Source organism: Anoplophora glabripennis, unplaced genomic scaffold (genome assembly GCF_000390285.2).
Source record: "Anoplophora glabripennis isolate ALB-LARVAE unplaced genomic scaffold, Agla_2.0 scaffold1299, whole genome shotgun sequence".
Lineage (NCBI taxonomy): Eukaryota > Metazoa > Arthropoda > Insecta > Coleoptera > Cerambycidae > Anoplophora > Anoplophora glabripennis.
The window spans coordinates 49,172-68,808 of record NW_019417378.1 but is presented as its reverse complement, the minus strand read 5'-3'; the positions used below and the strand labels follow the sequence as shown (position 1 = coordinate 68,808).

Below are 19,637 nucleotides of genomic sequence, written 5' to 3'. Positions count from 1 at the left end.
TCATACTATAGACTCTTACCTCGTTCTAATCACAAGGATTAGTTCATAAAGATATTATTTTAATATTATTGGATTCGTAAATATTTTTAGATTAAGGACTTAGTAAAGCTTGGAGGGAGCACTACATATAACTTCATAAAGAGATGCTTGCAGTTAACCATAAGTAATAGTCTGGCAGAAAAGTATTCTTCTTATGGGGGCTAAGCAAAAAAGGATATTTAATAATTTAAGTTTTAACCAAATTTTATTACGTAAGTTCAGTTGCCTTATAAAATGTTGAAACATAATTGAAAATATTTACATTTTAGCAGCAGAAATTCATAATAAATCTGATAAAAAAAATACTGAGGAAGCCATAAAAAATGGCTTCGAAGAGCAAAAGAAAGGAATAATAAGAGCAGGAAAAGTCATGGAAATGTATAAATATGTTCTTTTATGCAAATATATACATATTATATGTTATTATTATTAAATACATATTATTAAAATATGCTTATATATCATTGAAATCAACTGATCATCTTAGTTAAAAAAATTGGTTTTTCAAATATCTTTAAAATTTTTGAGAATTATCAATCCAAATGCTATTTATTATAAGCTGGAAAAAATTTGGGTCGTGTACCATGAATTATTTTAAGCAGGGGGTCTTTTCATATAAAATCAATTTTTTTCAATGCCCCTTACGATATAAAAACATACTTTGGCGTAAAGGTGGTTTCATCCTCGGTGAAAACCAAAAAACGTGACTAATTGAGGTATGTTAGTAGTTTTTGTCTATATCTTAAATTTTAAAACCCCTCCCCCGCCCATCTAAGGATGTCCACTGTATAACCAGTGGATGTCCACTGTATAGCCAGTGAATGTCCATTATATATCCACTGGATGTTAAGAATGGATAAAAAATATGTTAACTATGGATGTCCCAGTTTGTGACAAATGTATAGTCCACTGGATGTTTACTGTATGTCCAGTGGACCAAGTGCGTGTGTCCAGCGGACGTCCTCTATATCCATTGAGGATATTTTATGGATATCCATAGAATGTTATTGTGCTGTTTGGGTAAATATCTAAATATCGGTTTTATTGTTAGGTACTGTTAGTTTTTGTGGCAGTGACTGATTTTTACTTTATGATTATTAAAATAAACCATGTGTTCAAGCGTGCAGCAAACAATGGGTGAGCCTAAAACTTCGCTGTTAATTTTATCGTTTTGTTAGTTATCCATTCATATTCACGATAAGAATTTATAGGTACAAAAATGAGATTGCCGAAATTGTCGACTGTTTTTATTTTTTTAATATTTGCAGCTAATAATTTGTTTTTTGAGAAGCAAATCTATAGAATAGAGGAATGTAGGTAAAATTTTATATTTCAGTTATACTAATAATTTTTTGTTTGGGATACATTTGTAAATAATGTTTTTGACAACCATTTTATCTTAAAAAGAGATATAGGTCCTTTTTGCAAGTCGCACTGTCCCAAAGCAGACAAGTATTTGGGGATATTCTAGTTTAAAAAAAGTTTTTTCTAAATTTACGACGAATTAAATAATTGTTTTACGATTTAAACAAACTTACCCCCATTCAAAAGTCAATGTCTTTTGGAGTACATTCATGTGAATTTAATTTTGCTATTGCACATTTAACATCTAATATCTAATGATAAAAAATATTTTACTACAAATTTAGTAAAAAATAAATAAATTTACTAGCAATAGGATATTTCCAAATACTGGGTTGTTCGTAACTAATGACTGTAGTGAATGCTATGGTTAGTACAAATTCACTAACGGTAGCAAAATATCTGCAATATGAAAATAGGCGCCAAGTGAATTGGCTTCTTACCATAACGAAATATGCTCTGCTAAAAAGAGCTCACTTCCAGCAAGTAGAAAGTTTTGCCAGAAATTTTTAAGGCCTAAAGTGAGTCAAATCATTAATCGCAAGTGAGCAACTTCCCCACACTAAACGAATGACTTGTTCCCTTTTAATGATTTAGATCGATATTTTGTTGCCCTAGGTAAATCAATTCATTAACAGTCAGTGAGCTACTTAAGTTGCCGCTCATAAGTTAAATAATGTATTATATAGGGTGTTAAGTAGTTTGTACACAAACTTTAAGGGGTGATTCTTTGAGTGATTTTAAACCGAAAATTTTATATAACCACAAATTCATAATTTTCAAGATATTCAGCTTTGTTTTCTAAAAAATATCGGTGCGTTGGTTATTGGACTGCAGCACGAAGTTCCATATTGAATACTACTGGCACTGGCTGATATATTCAAGACACCGGGGTATTCTGCGCATTGAGACGAATTCTGGTTTATTCCAGAAAATTTTAAATTATACTTTAGGTACACTAAGCGAGATTTAATTTCCTACAAATAAAAGCTCACTACTTCCGTCTGAATAAAATCCAAGAAAGTACATTCACTTATCCGAGCAGAGCAACTCGCTTGAGACAGATCGACAATTGAATAAAATATAATTCTAAGGCCCGGTACTTTGAGACTTCGTTAAGGTTTGATTAACTAATCAGGCAATTAGACTGTGATCATCATTATCATGTACAGTCTAATCTCCTGATCAGTAGTTAATCAAGCTTTAACCGAGACTCAAAGTACCGGGCTTAAGTGAGCTATTAAATAGGACCAAGAAATTTTTTTTTGTCGTGGTAGCAAACAACTTTCAGCAAAACGTATTTACTTATGGCAACAAGATTTTTTTTATCCAACCGTCACAAAACTATGATATTTTTTAACTGTCAGAAGTCTCTAAGGTTGACATTTTCTTTGCTGAGAAAAAAAATGTCATCTGAGCAACAAAAGTAGGTATTCGCATTTAATCCTAGGAGCTAAAGTTGACACTTTTAATCCTTAGATTAAAAGTATTAATCAAGTTTTAATTTAGAAAAGTTTATTCAACAATATTCACAATAATTTTTGTTTATCCACATTGCTGTTAAATACACAGTTTGAACAAGTATTACAATTAAATAAACCACTGAAACTGCTATTACCCTCATTCTTGGAGCAATTCTTAAAGCAGTCCAACGCGTTTTCATTAAAAGTTATATTATTTTCAAATGTTGTGAAATCTGAAATGACAACGGTGCTTGATTTATCAATACCACTATCAACTTTCAGTATTCTTTTCGCAATATTTTCTTTATTCAAAAGCGAGTTTGTTTTAAATGTAGCCTTCCGCCATAGTGCTCGATCTCCATCCTCCGTGTTTTTTAAGACAAGTGAGTTCACCACAGTCGTCAATTAAAAGGGTAGCAGACTTTCGTCGTAATGCGTGTCCACTGTACTTTCTCCAGTTGTCCAGCTTCAAAAATTTTGCACTTCTTGAGAGACGGTACTGATTTTATGAATACTGACCACCATTTGTGACACTTTCCACTAACATATCCGAGAAATAATCGACGTTCTACCAATCCGGGTAGACATAAAGCAACATATTTTAGATAAACAGTTAAATAATTGTCTCCCAGCACAGTAAAAGAACGTAGTGTTTTGGCATAGGGAATTTTTATAATTAAGGCAGATTTCACATCTTCAACATTATCTATTGTTAAATATATTAGGTCCCAATATTGGGATGACCTATAAAGCTTTTCAAAAATGTTATTCTTTTATTTTTAAAGCGTTTGCCTTCATCATCAAATATAAATTATCAGGTCCTTGCTCCTTTGTAAATATTCGCGATTTTTTCGGTACATATCCTCCATTTTGTCTCTTGAGAAAACCAAGTAACTTTGAATATTTGCTCATAACAATCTCCTTCTTTATATCCAACGTTGACCGCAACATTGAATATTGTGACCGCTACATTTTATTTGCTAAGTTTGAGAAATACACCATCAATACATCTTCTGAATACAACTTAATGTTTTTTTCTTTGCACCGATCCTTAAAACTGTAGACACATTCATAAATTTTTCCAGATTTCTTTGGGAGATGATTCAAAGAAACCTCTTCCGCACACTCCAGTATCTCCGCAGATACACCCAAATCTTCATTAGATTCCATTTTTACATAGTTTGCAGCAAATTGAACCTATTATCCAAATCTGGTTTGAATAATTTCAAAACGCAAATTAATAATTAATGGGAGATTTCGGTTGGAGAAAAAATAGCATCTTGCAAATATTTTACTAGCCGTAGCTGAAATATCGTATCTTGGTTGATTTCATTCATTGCACTTACATTTTACCGGCATGTAATAAGTAGGTATACCTTATTTACAGCAAAATAAAATGAGGTTTCATAAAATATAACAAAATACTATTTAATTTATTCTTATCTTTATCTTCATTTGTAGTTAAAAAAAATAGTTCATATTCATTTTCGGCTTCCCCAAAAACTTCCTTATATCAAATATCATAAAAATATCTTTATAGGTGAGAAAGTTAATTTAAAAATATGAATTTTTCTTTTGGTAAGGTAACTTGGTCAAAATCCGTTAGTTTTCATCCGAGGAAGTTACCCTTGCGATGTGGCCCATTTGAATATGTTACTTCATTTGATGAGTCTAGGTGATCTTTTAGTTAAGAATTCATTTCGTTAATTAAAATAACGTGAAAGACGTTAACAATAAAATAGTAATATAATTATAATTCGTTTCAGTACAGAGAATACAAGAGGCAAAAAGAAGGTCAACAATTTCACCACATACGAGTACATAGTTTGTCAAGAAACTTTGATGGCTTTTTCAGTAGACTGAAGAAAATCATTTTCTTAAATAATACACACAAATACGTTTAGGATATTTTTTGTTTGTTAATATGCTCTAGTTAGGTTGAAATAAAGTTGGAAAACGAATGTTTAAATTTGTTTCTGGAAGTGAGGTAACGGACAAAACAGGTTTAATACCTTGAATATCTAATTTCGTGTTCAGTGCCGTGGTTGTACTATGAGATGCAGTTGTAATGGGCATCTACCCATTTACTAGTTTTACGTAAACTGTAATATCTCATAGCATAAATGCAAAAATAAATGTATTCATAGAACACAATGTATTTACTTTGTTTCATCATCGATTGATAATAATTATATTCAAGCTACATCAAATGAATACCGTCATTAGTGCCATAAGTAGTCGAGGGAGTTGTTCTTTGGGTTAATTTAGACCAAAACGCTTTAATGAATTAAGGATCTAAAATCTGACTGTTTTCGACGTACAAGGTATTGAAGTTTAAAAAAAATATATCTATTCATATATCCCTGAGGATATTTGATCTATACTAATGAAACTTGGGTAAATAAAAAATTAATTAAAGGAAAAAATCATTAAATCGTTTGAGAAGTCTTTCAACCAGTGGCGTAGATACCGAGAAGTACTGCCGTAAATGAATACTCTCATGGTAGAACACATACGTGTGTGTGTTTATTTAGCAAAGTATGAGACGGGAGTTTGATATATCTGACCACGCTGGTGTTCATATCAAGGTTAAGTATAATGGCAATTTTAATAGCCATAGAATAAATCAGCACTTATCCAGACGTATTTCTAATATTAATAATAATTCAAACAAATTTATTGAAATTAATGAATACTAATTCTAATATTCTAACTCCTAATTTCAATTGCCTGATTTAATAAACTTCTTCTTGAACTAGTTTATCAGTGATGTAAATAGTTGTTTTCCGTTTACCGCAGCTTCTTACTTCTTACCCCACATAGCATATGACGTCTCTGGAATATCTTCATTTAATCGGTGATCTCAGGATATCCTCATGATATTTAAATAAGACAAGTAGATTCTATCAATATCTTAGTTGGGGATATCCCAGGTAAATACAGAAAGGATGTCCTGGAAATATCCTATGAAGATATTAAAAGCCGAACAATCTCCAATTTTGGGATATCCTATGCAAATCCTAGAATGATCCCATCCCGGGATGGTTCTTGGCTTGGCACAGTGCACGGTGCATGCGCAGTATGACATATTGACGTATGACCCGTATCTCGCCATTTTCTGTGTTTTCTCTGTTTTATAAATGCGTGACTGAATGACGTTTTTATTAATTTGAAAAGTGGAAAGTGAAATTTAAAGTTTGTTAAAATAGTTAAGCGACGTGCATCAATTACCTGCTGATAGAAGTAAGTGTAAGTATTTAAACTACCTTTAGTATTAGGGTAATAATATCGTAGAATAAACATATATATTAGAATCGCAGGTATATAGTATATATTAACTAATTTTGCTCTTACTGTTTGTATCATGCAATTATTTAATGCCTAAAGAATGCATTAAAAAACGTGTCGTGTTAATACATAAATGTAAAATTGTTTTCAAATATTTTTTATGTACAGCCTAATACCATTCAAAAATTAGTAGTTTTTATCACCATTTGTAATAGATGTGTATAAGTGGTATCATCAAATCTACATATGTTCAAATCTATAATTTTTAGTTCTGAATGTGTTGTATATAGTTATTCTGACAAAAGATTGTAACCCATAAGTTTAATTAATTTTATTGTATCTTATAGTTCTCTGTCTGTAATATTTGTACATTGTGGGTTATAAGGATTACATTATAAATCGTAGGCAGAATTACATTACGTATTATCTATTAGAATATTCTTTCCGCGTCTTAACGTCGTATTTAGAACGCGATTCCTCGACGCCTTATCGCTGAATTTTCCGATTTCCCCAGGCTCTGCGAGGGGGTGCGGCCTATCTTTTGTGTGACACGCACGAGTCCGACACGCCCTACCGCTGAAATCTGACGGTCGCGATCGCCTCGAATTGCGCGCGGATACGGCTTTTTTATTTTTTATTTCCCCTATTTTCTACGATATTTTATTTAAAAGTGTGCCGAAAATACTCATATTTATCGACTGGGGACCTATTTCACACTTTTTCTGTAGAACTTTCCGCGAAATCAAATGCGGAATTCGAAATGCGGCCGTAAATATGTTAAAATGCACTCTCTAGGAAGGCCGAAAAATGTGAAATTTGCCCCACAAAATTCCTTCTCCGCAAGCCTCGAAACGGCGTGCGACTGGGCACAGATACTCAGTCGTTCGTCCTTAGTCGTTCAGGGGCATTTTTGTAACGTTTTTTTCGCGTTTTCATATTTAATTTTGCTTTTTTTTGGGGTCTCCTCGACGACAGACGACCATTTCACAAGGCGTAAAGATTGAAGCTTTAAGAGACGCCCACTCGGAGAAAATTCGAATGTCGTTAGAAATGTCAGATTAATTATGTCAAAATAATTTCATGCCAAACGCGAAAGACGTCTGTATGGTCGCGGCGAACCATTATTTTACCTTACTAGGCCTTTTTTTTAACCTTAATACATTGCTACGCCATGATATATACAGGTATTTCTTATTATTAGGTTAAGTTGTTATTTACATTTTCCTAGCTCTACCGCTTGACATGCCTACGATTACGATACCTGTCCCCTGAATTAACGTAAGTACTTGCCCTCTAAAACTACATAATTTTAAACCAATCCATAGTACCTAAACCCTTGAACCTTTGTATTAGTACATTTGCTTCGTTAATTTATTATATTGCATTCGTATTACTCCCCAAACGTCAAAAGTTAAGAATCAGTAGAAATAAGTTGGAGTTAAAGACTCTTCCAAGTCATAAGATGTCGTTATTTATCTATGTTATCTCATTGTGGATCTTTTGCGAGACGACTTTGTGTTAGAAAAATGCAAATTTAGCATTACAAAAGTTGTTTATTAATTTAGCTGTGAATGACAATTAAAATACCAGTACAGACGTATTGTTTATGAAGCAACGACAGCGCAGCGGTAAAAACGTCCCGTTGTATTCCTAAGGTCGGCGGTTCAATCTCAGACGAGGTAACCCCAAGATTTTTTTTTTACTTGCTGCCGTAATTTAATTTTATATATGGATTCCTTTTTAAACCTTTCTATAACAAAAAAATATAAATTTTCAAATAGGTTTTTTATATACAGGGTGTCTAAAAAATTGCGTTGAAACTCGAACGGTCCAGAGGCTCCTATATATTATTTCAGTTTATTGATTGTAATATTTTTATGAAAAATCTTATATCGTAGTAATCACATGCTTTTTGCAAAGGTATATACCGAATGTTTCATAAAAATGTCACAGGTGAACTTTGATTTCACTTATCTTTTCACTTTTCCTAATTTTTTTTAAATCTTTTCATGAAAAGTTATATAGTTACTAACCAAAAGGTTTTTTTGAAAATCCATATACTGCATGTTCTACATAACTGACCCAAGTCAAAATTATCGGTCTAGAGGCTTCTGTATATTTCAAAAATTTATTGTCGCAATATTTTTATGAAAAATCTTATATTGTAGAGCATTTTGCAAATGTATATACCAGTGTTCCATAAAAATGACGGGCGGACTAGGATTTTTTTCTCATTTCACTACCTACCTAAATTTTCAAATAGATATTTCTACACACGGTGTCAAATGTTTTTTGCAATTTATGTACAGGATGTTTCATAAAACTGACACAGATGGACCAGATTTTCTCTTTTGAAGAAAAGTTGTATATTTACTGACCAGCCGCTTTTTAGAAAATCCATATATGTACTGGGTGTTCCATAAAATTGATCCACATCTGAAACGGTCAATTTTTATCCTTTTCACTTTTAACTTTGTCTTTATTTACTAAAGTCTTTTAATGAAAAATTGTATACTTATTAACCAGTTGTCTTTTGAATTTTTATACTGAGTGTTCCACAATACTGATGCAGATTAAAATTACCAATAGAACGAAACTTTCCTTAATGTTTTTTCCTTTTCTATATTTTGTACTGAAGTCTGCAATATTTTTATGAAAAACCTTATACCCGACTAACCAGGCGTTTCTTGCGATTTATGTACAGGATGTTCCATGAAACTGACACAGGTGTACCAGATTTTCCCTTATTCATTTTGTAAATTTTTTCTTTAAATCTTTTGAAGAAAAGTCGCTTTTTTAAAAATCCATATACTAGATGTTCTATAGAATTAAGGGCAGTTTTATTTCTTTTCACTTTTAGCTTTGTCTTTATTTACTACAGTCTTTTAATGAAAATTTATATATTTGTCAAGCAGATGTCTTAATTTATTTTTTTACCATTTCTGCCTTACCTACATAGTCTTTGGATGAAAAATTTTATATTTACTAACCAGATGCCTTTTTGGAAGTTTGGAAGAAACTTTTCTTATTCTTTTCTCGACCGGGGCCTACTTTTTTTTAAAAAACATTCTCCTCATACTTTTATATACAGGGTGTTTAAAAATTAAAGTACAGGGTGTTTAAATGTTATATCTACTAACCAGCGAGGAAAGCACCGTGAAGCGGTGCTCGGGTCGCGCTGCGCGCTGCCCGAGGGCCGAAGGCCCGAGGGAAAGGTTGCGCGTCTTTCTAGTTCTATTCTATATTTTTAAAATCTGCAATCTCCTCTCGTTCCCACGCTGGGCCGCGAGAAGGGGCCTTTTGCATGTGCAAAGGCTTTCCACGCGAGCCGCGAAGCGGCGACGTCCAGGGGGCGAAGCCCCGCGTGATCGTTCCCGCGTCCGTTAACGGACCCGTTTAACGTTTTTCCCGCGTTTTCCCAGGTAAAATTTGGTTTTCCCGGGGCACCTCGACTAGGCGCGGAGCGGAACAGAGACGCAACTTGTCGGAAACGCCCACCGTCCGATACCGAAAATTGCCCTCCGGAATTTCACTCTTCTAGACGTTTTTCGGGGCGTAGGAGTCGTTATTTTCACGTCCGAGACCGATTTCCGTCCCTCGCGATCAATATCGCGGCGAAAAAACGGAATTTGAACGTTTCAAAATTTTCTTCGAGTTCGAGCCGATGCGGACCGTTAAATAACTTATACAAGGACATCCCACCGTGTGTCTAGGATAGCTCGAGGGACTGGACGACGGCCGTCCATCCACAGGACCTCGGTTCGAATCATGAAGCGGTTGGAGCTTTTTTATTTTTTATTCTCCCTATTTTCTACTTATTTATTTAAATATTATGTAGGAATATGTTTTATTTGCTTACCATATGGATTTTTCAAAGTTTTTATTTACAATGCTTAATGAAATTAACACGGAATCGAAATGAGGCCGCTTTTTACTTTACTTTAAAATCTGCAATCTCGTCTCGCTCCCACACTCGACCGCGAAAACGGCGATTTGCCGGACTTAAAGGGTCTTTTCGCGAGCCGCGAAGCGGGCGGCGAAGGACGCGAAGCGCCCTTCGTTTCTTTCTTTATCCAAACGTCATATTTTGAAAACGATTTCTTAACGTATTCTAAGTGAAATTTTTCTTTTGCGGGACGGCTGCCGGCGATTTTTCGCGCGGAACAGAGATGCAACGTGTCGGCAGACGGCAACGCCCATCGACGGAAACATGACAATCGCGATTGATGTCAGATTGAAACGTCAGAATAAATTTCACACAAAAGCTAAACACGTTCGTAGGGTCGCGGATTGTTGTTATTTCATCTTTCTAGGCCTCTTTTAAATTTTAATACATAGCTACCCTATACAGGTATTTATTTATCATTACGTTTTTATTTACATTTTTTATTAGCTCTACCACTACATACGTGGTATACCCGCTGAATTTCTCTCGATTTGCTGTTAAGTACCCACTAAGAGTTATATATTTCTTTCTAATTTTCAAGAAAACAGCATTACGTAAATCCCTTCACCTTTGTATTAGTACATTTGCTTCATTAATTACTATATTACATTCGTATTATTCCACAAACGTCAAAAGTTGCGAATTATTGAAATAAATTGGAGCTAAAGACTCCCAGGTCGTGGAATGTTATTTATCTGTTTTATACTATTCTGGATCTTTCACGGACGATTTTGTGGCAGAATACAGATACAGACGACAAGTTTCACATAAAGACGTTAGTGCAGCGGTGAAAATGGGATATCCTAATATTTATTTCTTACATATTGCCGCAATTTAATTTTATATACGGATTTATCTTTTTAAACCTTTTCATAAAGAATAAATATATTTTTTCAAAAACTTTTTTCTACAGTGTCTAAAAAAAAATGCGTTGAAGCTCGAACGATCAGGAGTGTTATGCATATTTCAAAAGTTTATTGATTCCAATATATTTATGACAAATCATATCTTATTAACCAGATGTTTTGTACTGAATGTTTCATAATTAGCTGGCACAGGTGGACTAGGCTTTTCTATTCATTTTACTTTTTTTACTTTCTCTACTGAAATATTTTGAAGAAAACTGACCATTCGCTTTTTGAAAATCCATATACTGAATGTTTCACAAAATTGAGCCTGATTAACAGGCAAAATTTTCCTTTCTCTTTCAACTTTATTTTTACTTACTGAAAGCTTTTAATGAAAAATTGGATGTTCCAAAAAATGATCCACTTAAAAATTAGGAGACAGTGAAACTTTACTTATTTTTCCCCATTTCTGCCTTACCTACGTACTGAGGTCTTTGAATGAAAAATTGCATATTTACTAAGCAGATGTCTTTTTGGAAGTTTATACTGGATGTTCCAAAAAATCATCCACTGAAAAATTAGGAGACAGTGAAACTTAACGTATTTTTTCCCCATTTCTACCTTACCTACGTACTGAATAAAAAATTGTATATTTACTAACAAAATACCTTTTTGGAAGTTTATACTGGATGTTCCAAAAAATGACCCACTGAAAAATTAGGAGACAGTGAAACTTAACTTATTTTTTCCCATTTCTGCCTTACCTACGTACTGAAGTCTTTGAATAAAAAATTTTATATTTACTAACCAGATGTCCTTCTGCAAGTTTATACTGGATGTTTCAAAAAATGATCCACTTAACAATTAGGAGTGAAAATTAACTTATTTTTTTCCTATATCTGCTTTACCTACGTAGGTACTTAAGTCATTGAATGAAAAATTGTATATTTACTGTATGTTCTACAAAATTATCCACTTCAGAATTAGAAGAGTGAAACTTAACTTACTTACCTTCTTCTTCTTCTGCCTTACCTACGTACTGAAATCTTTGTATGAAAACTGTATGTTCTACAAGATTATCCACTTCAGAATTAGGAGACTGAAACTTAACTTATTTTTTCCCCATTTCTGACTTACCTACGTACTGAAGTCTTTGGATGAAAAATTTTATATTTACTAACTAGATACCCTTTTGGAAGTTTATGCTGGATGTACAAAATGATCTACATCAGAATTGAATCCAAAACAAAAAGGCGGCAAACCAGATATTTTTTTAACCTTTTTACTTTTTTCTACTCTCTGGTAAAGTTCATTGATGAAAAATTTTACGTTTACCAACACAATTCTTTTTTGATAATTTTTATACCGAATGTTCCAACAAAACTGATCCAGGTTGCAGGTGTTCAAACGTATTCATATTCTTTTTATTTCATTCTACTTTATTTTTTTGAGGTTTGTGATGAATAATTTTATAATATGTTTTTTGAAGCTTTACACTATACTGTATGTTCTATAAAATTGATCCAAGACAGACCCCATGGATTATTCCTTATCATATTTATTTCTTCTACTTTATTTAGTAAAGCCTATTCATGAAAAAATTTTGATTTACTAACTAGATGCCATTTTAAAACTTTCTACACATAATGTTTCACAAAATCGACCCACATTTGAATGGTGATAGTAATGTAGATGGTGGTGATGTAGATGTAAATAATGATAATGTAGATGATGGCGATGTAGACGATGGTGATGTAAATGATGGTGTGTAGATGATGGTGACATAGATGATGGTGGCGTGGATAATGGCAATGTAGATGATGGGATGTAGATTGATGGTGGTGTAGATGATGGAGATATAGATGTTGCTGTAGCAGGTGATGGTAATGTAGATAATGACGATGTAAATGATGGTCATGTAGATGATGGTGATGTAGATTATGGTGATGTGGATGATGGCGATGTAGATGGTGGTGATGATGGTGATGTATGATGGTGATGAAGATGATGCCGATGTAGGTGATGATGATGGTGATGATGATGAAGGCGATGTAGATGATGGTTATGTAAGCCATGGCGATGTAGATGTAGATGATGTAGATAATGGTGCTGTTGATAATGGCGATGTAGATGATGGCGATGTAGATTATGGTGGTATAGATGATGGTAGTGTAGATGTAGATGATCTAGATGATGGCGATATAGATGTAGATGATGGCGCTGTAAATTATGGTGATGTAGATGATGACGCTATAGATGATAGCGATGTAGATGATATTGGTGTAGATGATGGCGCTGTAGATTATGGTGATGTAGATGATGGTGATATAGATTATGGCGATGTAGATGATGTAGATGTAGATGATGGTGATGTAGATTATGGTGATGTAGATGATAACGATGTAGATGATAGCAATTTAGATGATGACGATGTAGATGATGACTATGTAAATGATGGTAATGTAGATGACGGTGATGTAGATGATAGTGCTGCAATTATGGTGATGTAGATGTTAGCTATGTAGATGATAGCGATGTAGATGATGGCGATGCAGACGATGGTGATGTAGATGATGGTGCTGTAGATGATGGTGATGTAGATGATGGTGATGTAGATCATGGTGATGTAGATGATGTAGATGATGGCGATATAGATGTAGATAATGGTGTTGTAGATTATGGTGATGTAGATAATGGTGATGTAGATGATAGTGATGTAGATCATGGCGATGTAGATGATAGTGATGTAGATGATGGCGATGTAGATGCAGATGATGGTGATGTAGATGATGGCGATATAGATAACAGCGATGTAGATTATGGTGATGTTGATGATAGTTATATGGATGATGGTGATGTAGATGATAGCGATGTAGATGATGACGATGTAAATGATGGTAATGTAGATGACGGTGCTGTAGATGATGGTGCTGCAATTATGGTGATGTAGATGATAGCAATGAAGATGATAGCGATGTAGATGATGGCGATGTAGATGATGGTGATGTAGATGATAGTGCTCGAGATTATAGTGCTGAAGATTATGGTGATGTAGATGATGTAGATGATAGTGCTGTAGATGATGGTGATGTAGATGATGGTGATGATGATTTAAAAAACATTGGCGCAAGACAGGGCTCTGCGAAGCGGAGCTCATGCTCGCTCACACAGCCGCCCCGACTTCCATTGACGAAGGCGAGCCTCGGGTCGCGAAGCGACCCCCGGTCCTCTCTCCGTCGTTTAGGGGTGTTTCGGTGCGGGCTTTTCCGCGTTTAACTTAACATATAGACAGGTAAATAACACTGTAAACTTTAACATAACCTTTACCCATTCATTAAAAATAATAACCTCTACCAAGATTACATTGCAGTACAAATCTGCGAGATTCCTAAACTTGAAGATCTATCTCCACTTTTTCGATCACTGACGATCGTCGCATCGTCCCTATCACTCCTGTCATCTGTCAAGTAAAATAAACCTTTACATTGAGAAAAGCCACTTCCAAGTTTACTCAGAAGGGCCTGGGGGCGTCTTACAAAATCCCTTTCTACAGGTATAGTATGTGTATTTTTTTACCCGGCCGTTGGTAGAATCTAACATGAATTTTAGTTTTCCAGTTGAAACTTGGCTGTAGACGAACGTAAATATAGTGCACAGTGTGGAAGTTTTGTTTAGTTGGTTTATAAGAATCCACCACTACATTCCTACACTCTTGCTGTTTTAACGAGGACCCCTGGAAAACCAGTTAATAAAGAACGATTTAAATAAAACATCTTTGTTGGTCTTTAACTATACGTTACATATACTATACAATGTGGCATTATGCTGTAACGAAGTGATTTTCCGACACCCCACATTTGTTTTCTCTTCATTAAATTCTATTAATAAATATAATTTACCGCACCGGCATTGTTATTGGCATTTCCAACGCCGTCCGTCACCGCACAGCGTCAAGCCGATGGACTGAAAATTCACACCGCGTACGCCAGTCTTCGACCTGCCAGCGTAGGGAACAGTCGTGCCGAGCTTCAGCCTGCCGTCCAGCCAGCAATACGTCACCGCCTGAGTAAGAATTTTACAAGTCCCGCTTAGGCGAACTACGCAGCCGCTACCGAAACATCGCCAGGGCTTAGGAATTAAGCCCCCGTCAGAGAAACAGTTCACCACGAGGCATCGTAGAGTCCAGTCGAGCCGTCAGCCGTTCCAAGTAAGACCTACGTCACCAGTAAGAAATTGGTAAGAATTTCACTAAGTCCTGCCTGAGGAAAACTGCGCAGCCGCCAGGATCCGCCGTACGACTACAGCAAACAAGCTGCCGTCTGAGATTCAGTTCCTCACGAGCCACCGAAGCGACCAGTCGAGCCTGAGAACAACTCCAGTAAGCCGAGACGTCACCGCGGGAAGTAGGTAAAATTTTACAAGTCCAGCCTGGCAGCATTGCGCAGCCGCCCGTTGCCAGACAAGGAACTTAGGAAAGAAGCTGAATTTGGAAATTCAGTTCCCTGCTAGCCGCCGTCGCAACCAGTCGAGCCGTTCCAGCACCAACTACGTCAACAATAGCAATTGGTGAGATTCTGCTAAGTCCAGCCTGGCAGAACCGCGCAGCCGCCAGAAACCAGTCCATCTCCTGTCATCACCAGAGGCCGTCCAATCCGACCATCAAGGAAGTAAGTTAGGTTCCGCGCATCTTCAACGCGCAAGTCTCTTGAGGTGACAAGAGACCTGGCGAGGTATTTGCACTGCAGAATTAGTTCCGTTCTACCGCTCCTACAGTACAGACGTGTCGAGGGAAGGAAGTAAGTTAAAGGTTTAGGGAATATAGGTAAAAGACTTGGCTACTGTCCGTTTGTACTAATCATACTTTGTATTTCCAGATATCCGTCCGTACGACTCCGTGGTTGGGTGCACTGTTGCAATTATCCGGTGTACTTAGCCCCGCTGCGCGTTCAGGTCATAGGGTGTTGCTTCCCCCCCCCTATCCGCTCTATGAGTCGAAACGCAGGTCGTCATTAACCATACTGTTCTTCGTCCGTCCGACTCCGTGGTTGGGTGCACTGTTGCCATTATCCGGTGTACTTGACCCCGCTGCGCGTTCAGGTCATAGGGTGTTTCTCCCCCCCCTATCCGCTCTATGAGTTGAAACGCAGGTCGGCGCTAATCAATTTTGTCTGTTTCAGCCTGCCAGCCACATACCAGTGCCAAGGAAACCTATTATTCTTAAACTGTATTTCTGTTTATTTTAGAGATAGTAGCCAAGCCTTTACTGTATATATAGCTTTTAGCTCTTGCTAGCTTTGTTGATTCCTCACCCCGCCCCCTGGTATCTGCACGCCGTCATATTCACGCTTGTTTTACTAGTGCCGCTAATTCTGTATGCATTGCTTTTGTTAGGTCACCGTTTAACACCGCACCGTTATTTCACCATTCTTCGTAGTAACTCCTGTATATAACCATAGTCATTTGCCACCGTTTAGCAATAGATGTAGAGTAACATAGTGTAAATAGGTAGAATTGGACTAAATAAATGTAAATATATACCAACTGTGTGACTTTTATTCCTGTGTGAAGTCTAACTCTCTCTCGACCCTCTGGGCATACCGTGTCTTCACTGCAGCCGCCCGCGTAGTGGTGTTTCTGCACTTTAAACAGAAACTGGCGCCCGAGGAAATTACCGTGGCTTAGGCGTCATAGTGACGAACGACGAAAATACCAACCAAGCACGTCACAAATTTGGCGCCCGAGCAGGAACCTAAAAGAGAGAGTTAGTGAAGATTTGGAGAATCCGACCGTTTCCGAACCGTTCCGAACCCCGCCGAAGACGTCAGAAGCCATCTGACAACGCGCCAGGAAATTGGCGATCGAAGCGAGGTTTCAAGAGTGCTAGGACACGAGAAGGTTGCACTTTCGACCAGAAAATCCGAACTCCGCCCGAACTTTTCCGAAAGTGCCCGAAGGAACCCGATCCGAACATATCCGTGTGGGGTATCGTTGTCATGGTAATTCGACCCCAGGAATCGATTGGTCCCACTGGCAGTTGAATCCGACCAGCCGTTCCGAAGATAGATCTGCCGTAGCGAAGTGGGAAGCCGAAACCAAGAAAAACCAGAAGCAGCAAGCCGTTAGAACCCCAAGACATCGTCCAGACCGTTTTTTACCGCCTTACCGGATTTTGCCCGGAGCTCTTGGCGACTCCGGTCGAAATTTTTACAAGGCGTGTGACCCCTCGTGGAATAGGAACTTGGGGACGTAGAATCGAGTGCCGTTGATTTCATCCCGATCCGACGAACCGTTCTGGAAAACCGTTTACCAAACTCACAAATCTGACTGAAATTTGGTGAAATCTGCCTTCGGCGATCCCTGGCATTCCGGTCGACCATATATTAGAGACCAAACCCGCCACGCCGGATTTTACCCGGAATTTCGGAAAATCCGGTGTCAACCCGTACCTGGCTTGTGACCCCTCCTTTGGCAGTAAGTCGAAGGCGCAGATCTAACGCTGATAGTTTCAGACCGAACCGCTGAAACATTGAAGAGATAGCACCTGGGGAGTTGGTTCTGAGACCGCAGACCGAGCAGACGTGCAACTGGAGAGCTCCGCAGCCATCACCGTACCAAGACCAGAAGCAGGCATGATGTTCAGCGAAGAAACCCGAATCTTGTCCGACCCCGAACCAGCCGTAGAAGCCGGAAGCTCCGTCTTGACAGATTTCCGACTGAGCTGGATATATAAGCTCAGAAAGGAACAACTAGACATGGAACTGGAGAAATTCCGCCTAGACATCTCCGGAACCGTGGAAGAAAAGAAGAAAAGACTGGTGAGGTTCATTAAGGACGGCTGTGCTTCACCGCAACCAAGGCACGCCGCCCCCGCTTTCATACCACCGCCACCGCCGCTTGTCGTGCCGACCACAGCAAGTGGACCGCTGGTCAGCAACCCTTCTGCCCCGCTCGGCATTAGTACAGTATGCGAAAGAGTAAGGAAGTGGGACCTGCACTTCAACGGAAGGACCGATCCCGTGGAGTTCTTGGAGAAGCTCTGGGAATTCCAGGAACACAGCGACATACCAACGTCAGCCATCTTACCCGCCTTGTATGAAATCTTTCAAGGCAACGCTTTAGCCTGGTACCGGAACAACCGCGACTTATGGAACAGTTGGGACGATTTTATTGGCGACTTCAAACAATTTTACCTGCCGGCCAATTATGAATCGTTCCTGGAAGAACAAATATTTCAGCACCGCCAGAAAGTAGGGGTGTCAGGCCGAGACTACATAGTCTCCTTACAGACTGTGCTACGCCTACATGGAGGATTCTCGTCTGACCGAGCCCTGCAACGACTGTATGGAAATTTGCTTCCTGAATACCGACAGTATATCCGCCAAAGCGAGATCCAGAGTCCTCGTGACCTGATTCGTCAAGTGGAAGAATACGAAGCTCTGCAGAGATCGCGGCTAACCGACCTACCAAACCAACCGCGCCATCTCCGCCTAACTTCGTCCGCAACCAGGCACCAGTAACTGTCCGACCACCCGTAACACCACCACCAGCAAGGACCCAGACATCTCCGTCAGTGAGATCTGATCCGCCAAGAACCACCTGACCAGAACAAAGACCAAGTGAGACAACCCCGATTAGACCGCAGAACAGGAGAGACGTCCGTGCACCAGAGGCACAACCTTCAACTTCCGCCGCCAACGTCCCTTTTGACCGAAACGCTATCTGCTGGCGTTGTGGGAAGAGTGGACATTTTCGAAGTCAATGCCGAGCACCGCCCCGCCTTTTCTGCTCCAGATGTGGACAGTCTGGAATCATGACTAGGGACTGCCCGTGTTTCCAGTCGGAAAACTAGACCGGAACCGTACCGTTACGAGGCCTGTACCGTTCCGCCCTAGTCTTGCCTCGCAAACAATATCCGCCCACCACTCGGACAATCGACCGCACGTACCAATCCGGATTCAAGGAAAGACCTTCCTGGCCCTGATAGACACCGGAGCTGCACGCTCACATGTAGAAGATCGAATCCGCCAACTGGGCCTACACTATGAGACCGCTACCGCACCAGCCGTTCAGCTAGCAAATGGTAATTTGGTGACAGTAACCGAAGTTTACCAGATCCAATTCCGGATAGGGAGTAAAGAATTTGATGAGAGGCTATGGTATCTCGCAAATTTGGCCTACGATGTTGTGCTAGGAATGGACATCCTTCGCAAGCACAATTTCCTGATAAATCCGTCCGCTGCCACCGTTATCCTGGATAATACCGTCATCTCGTCGACACCAAGCCCCAATGTAGATCCCTTGGAGGTTCTGTCGTCAACCCCAACCCCAACGGAAGAAGAGAAGCTAAAATCCTTCCTGGAGACCGAGTTACCTAGCTTCAAGGATTTACGTGGTACTACCGGATTAATACAACACCAGATCCGCCTGTCACAGTCCGAACCAATCAAACAAAGGTACCACCCGCAAAACCCGAAAATGCAGGACATTATCAACAAGGAGGTTGATGAAATGCTGCACAACGGGATAATAGAGCCGTCCGACAGCCCGTGGAGTTCACCCGTCGTCATCGTCCGCAAAAAGGATGGAAAACCTCGATTCTGCATCGACTTCCGAAAAGTCAACGAGGTTACCGAGAAAGACGCCTACCCGTTACCGTACATCAACGCGATACTGGACAAGCTCCGCAAGGCC

General features: G+C 38.4%; 1 protein-coding gene across 1 annotated transcript; it reads left to right on the top strand.

The window, feature by feature from the left end:
* Positions 1 to 12,913: 12,913 nt before the first annotated feature.
* Positions 12,914 to 13,456, top strand: LOC108913003 (prostatic spermine-binding protein-like). The gene is made up of 2 exons (XM_018718452.1): positions 12,914 to 13,253; positions 13,323 to 13,456. Exons 1-2 carry the CDS (start codon positions 12,914 to 12,916, stop codon positions 13,454 to 13,456), a joined length of 474 nt encoding a protein of 157 aa, XP_018573968.1.
* Positions 13,457 to 19,637: the final 6,181 nt, after the last annotated feature.

Coding starts and splice junctions, on each gene's coding strand:
- LOC108913003 (XM_018718452.1), top strand. CDS start 12,914: ATGGTGGTGATGATGGTGATGTATGATGGTGATGAAGATGATGCCGAT. Junction 13,254..13,322: donor TGATGGCGCTGTAGATTATG/GTGATGTAGATG, acceptor ATGGTGATGTAG/ATTATGGTGATGTAGATGAT.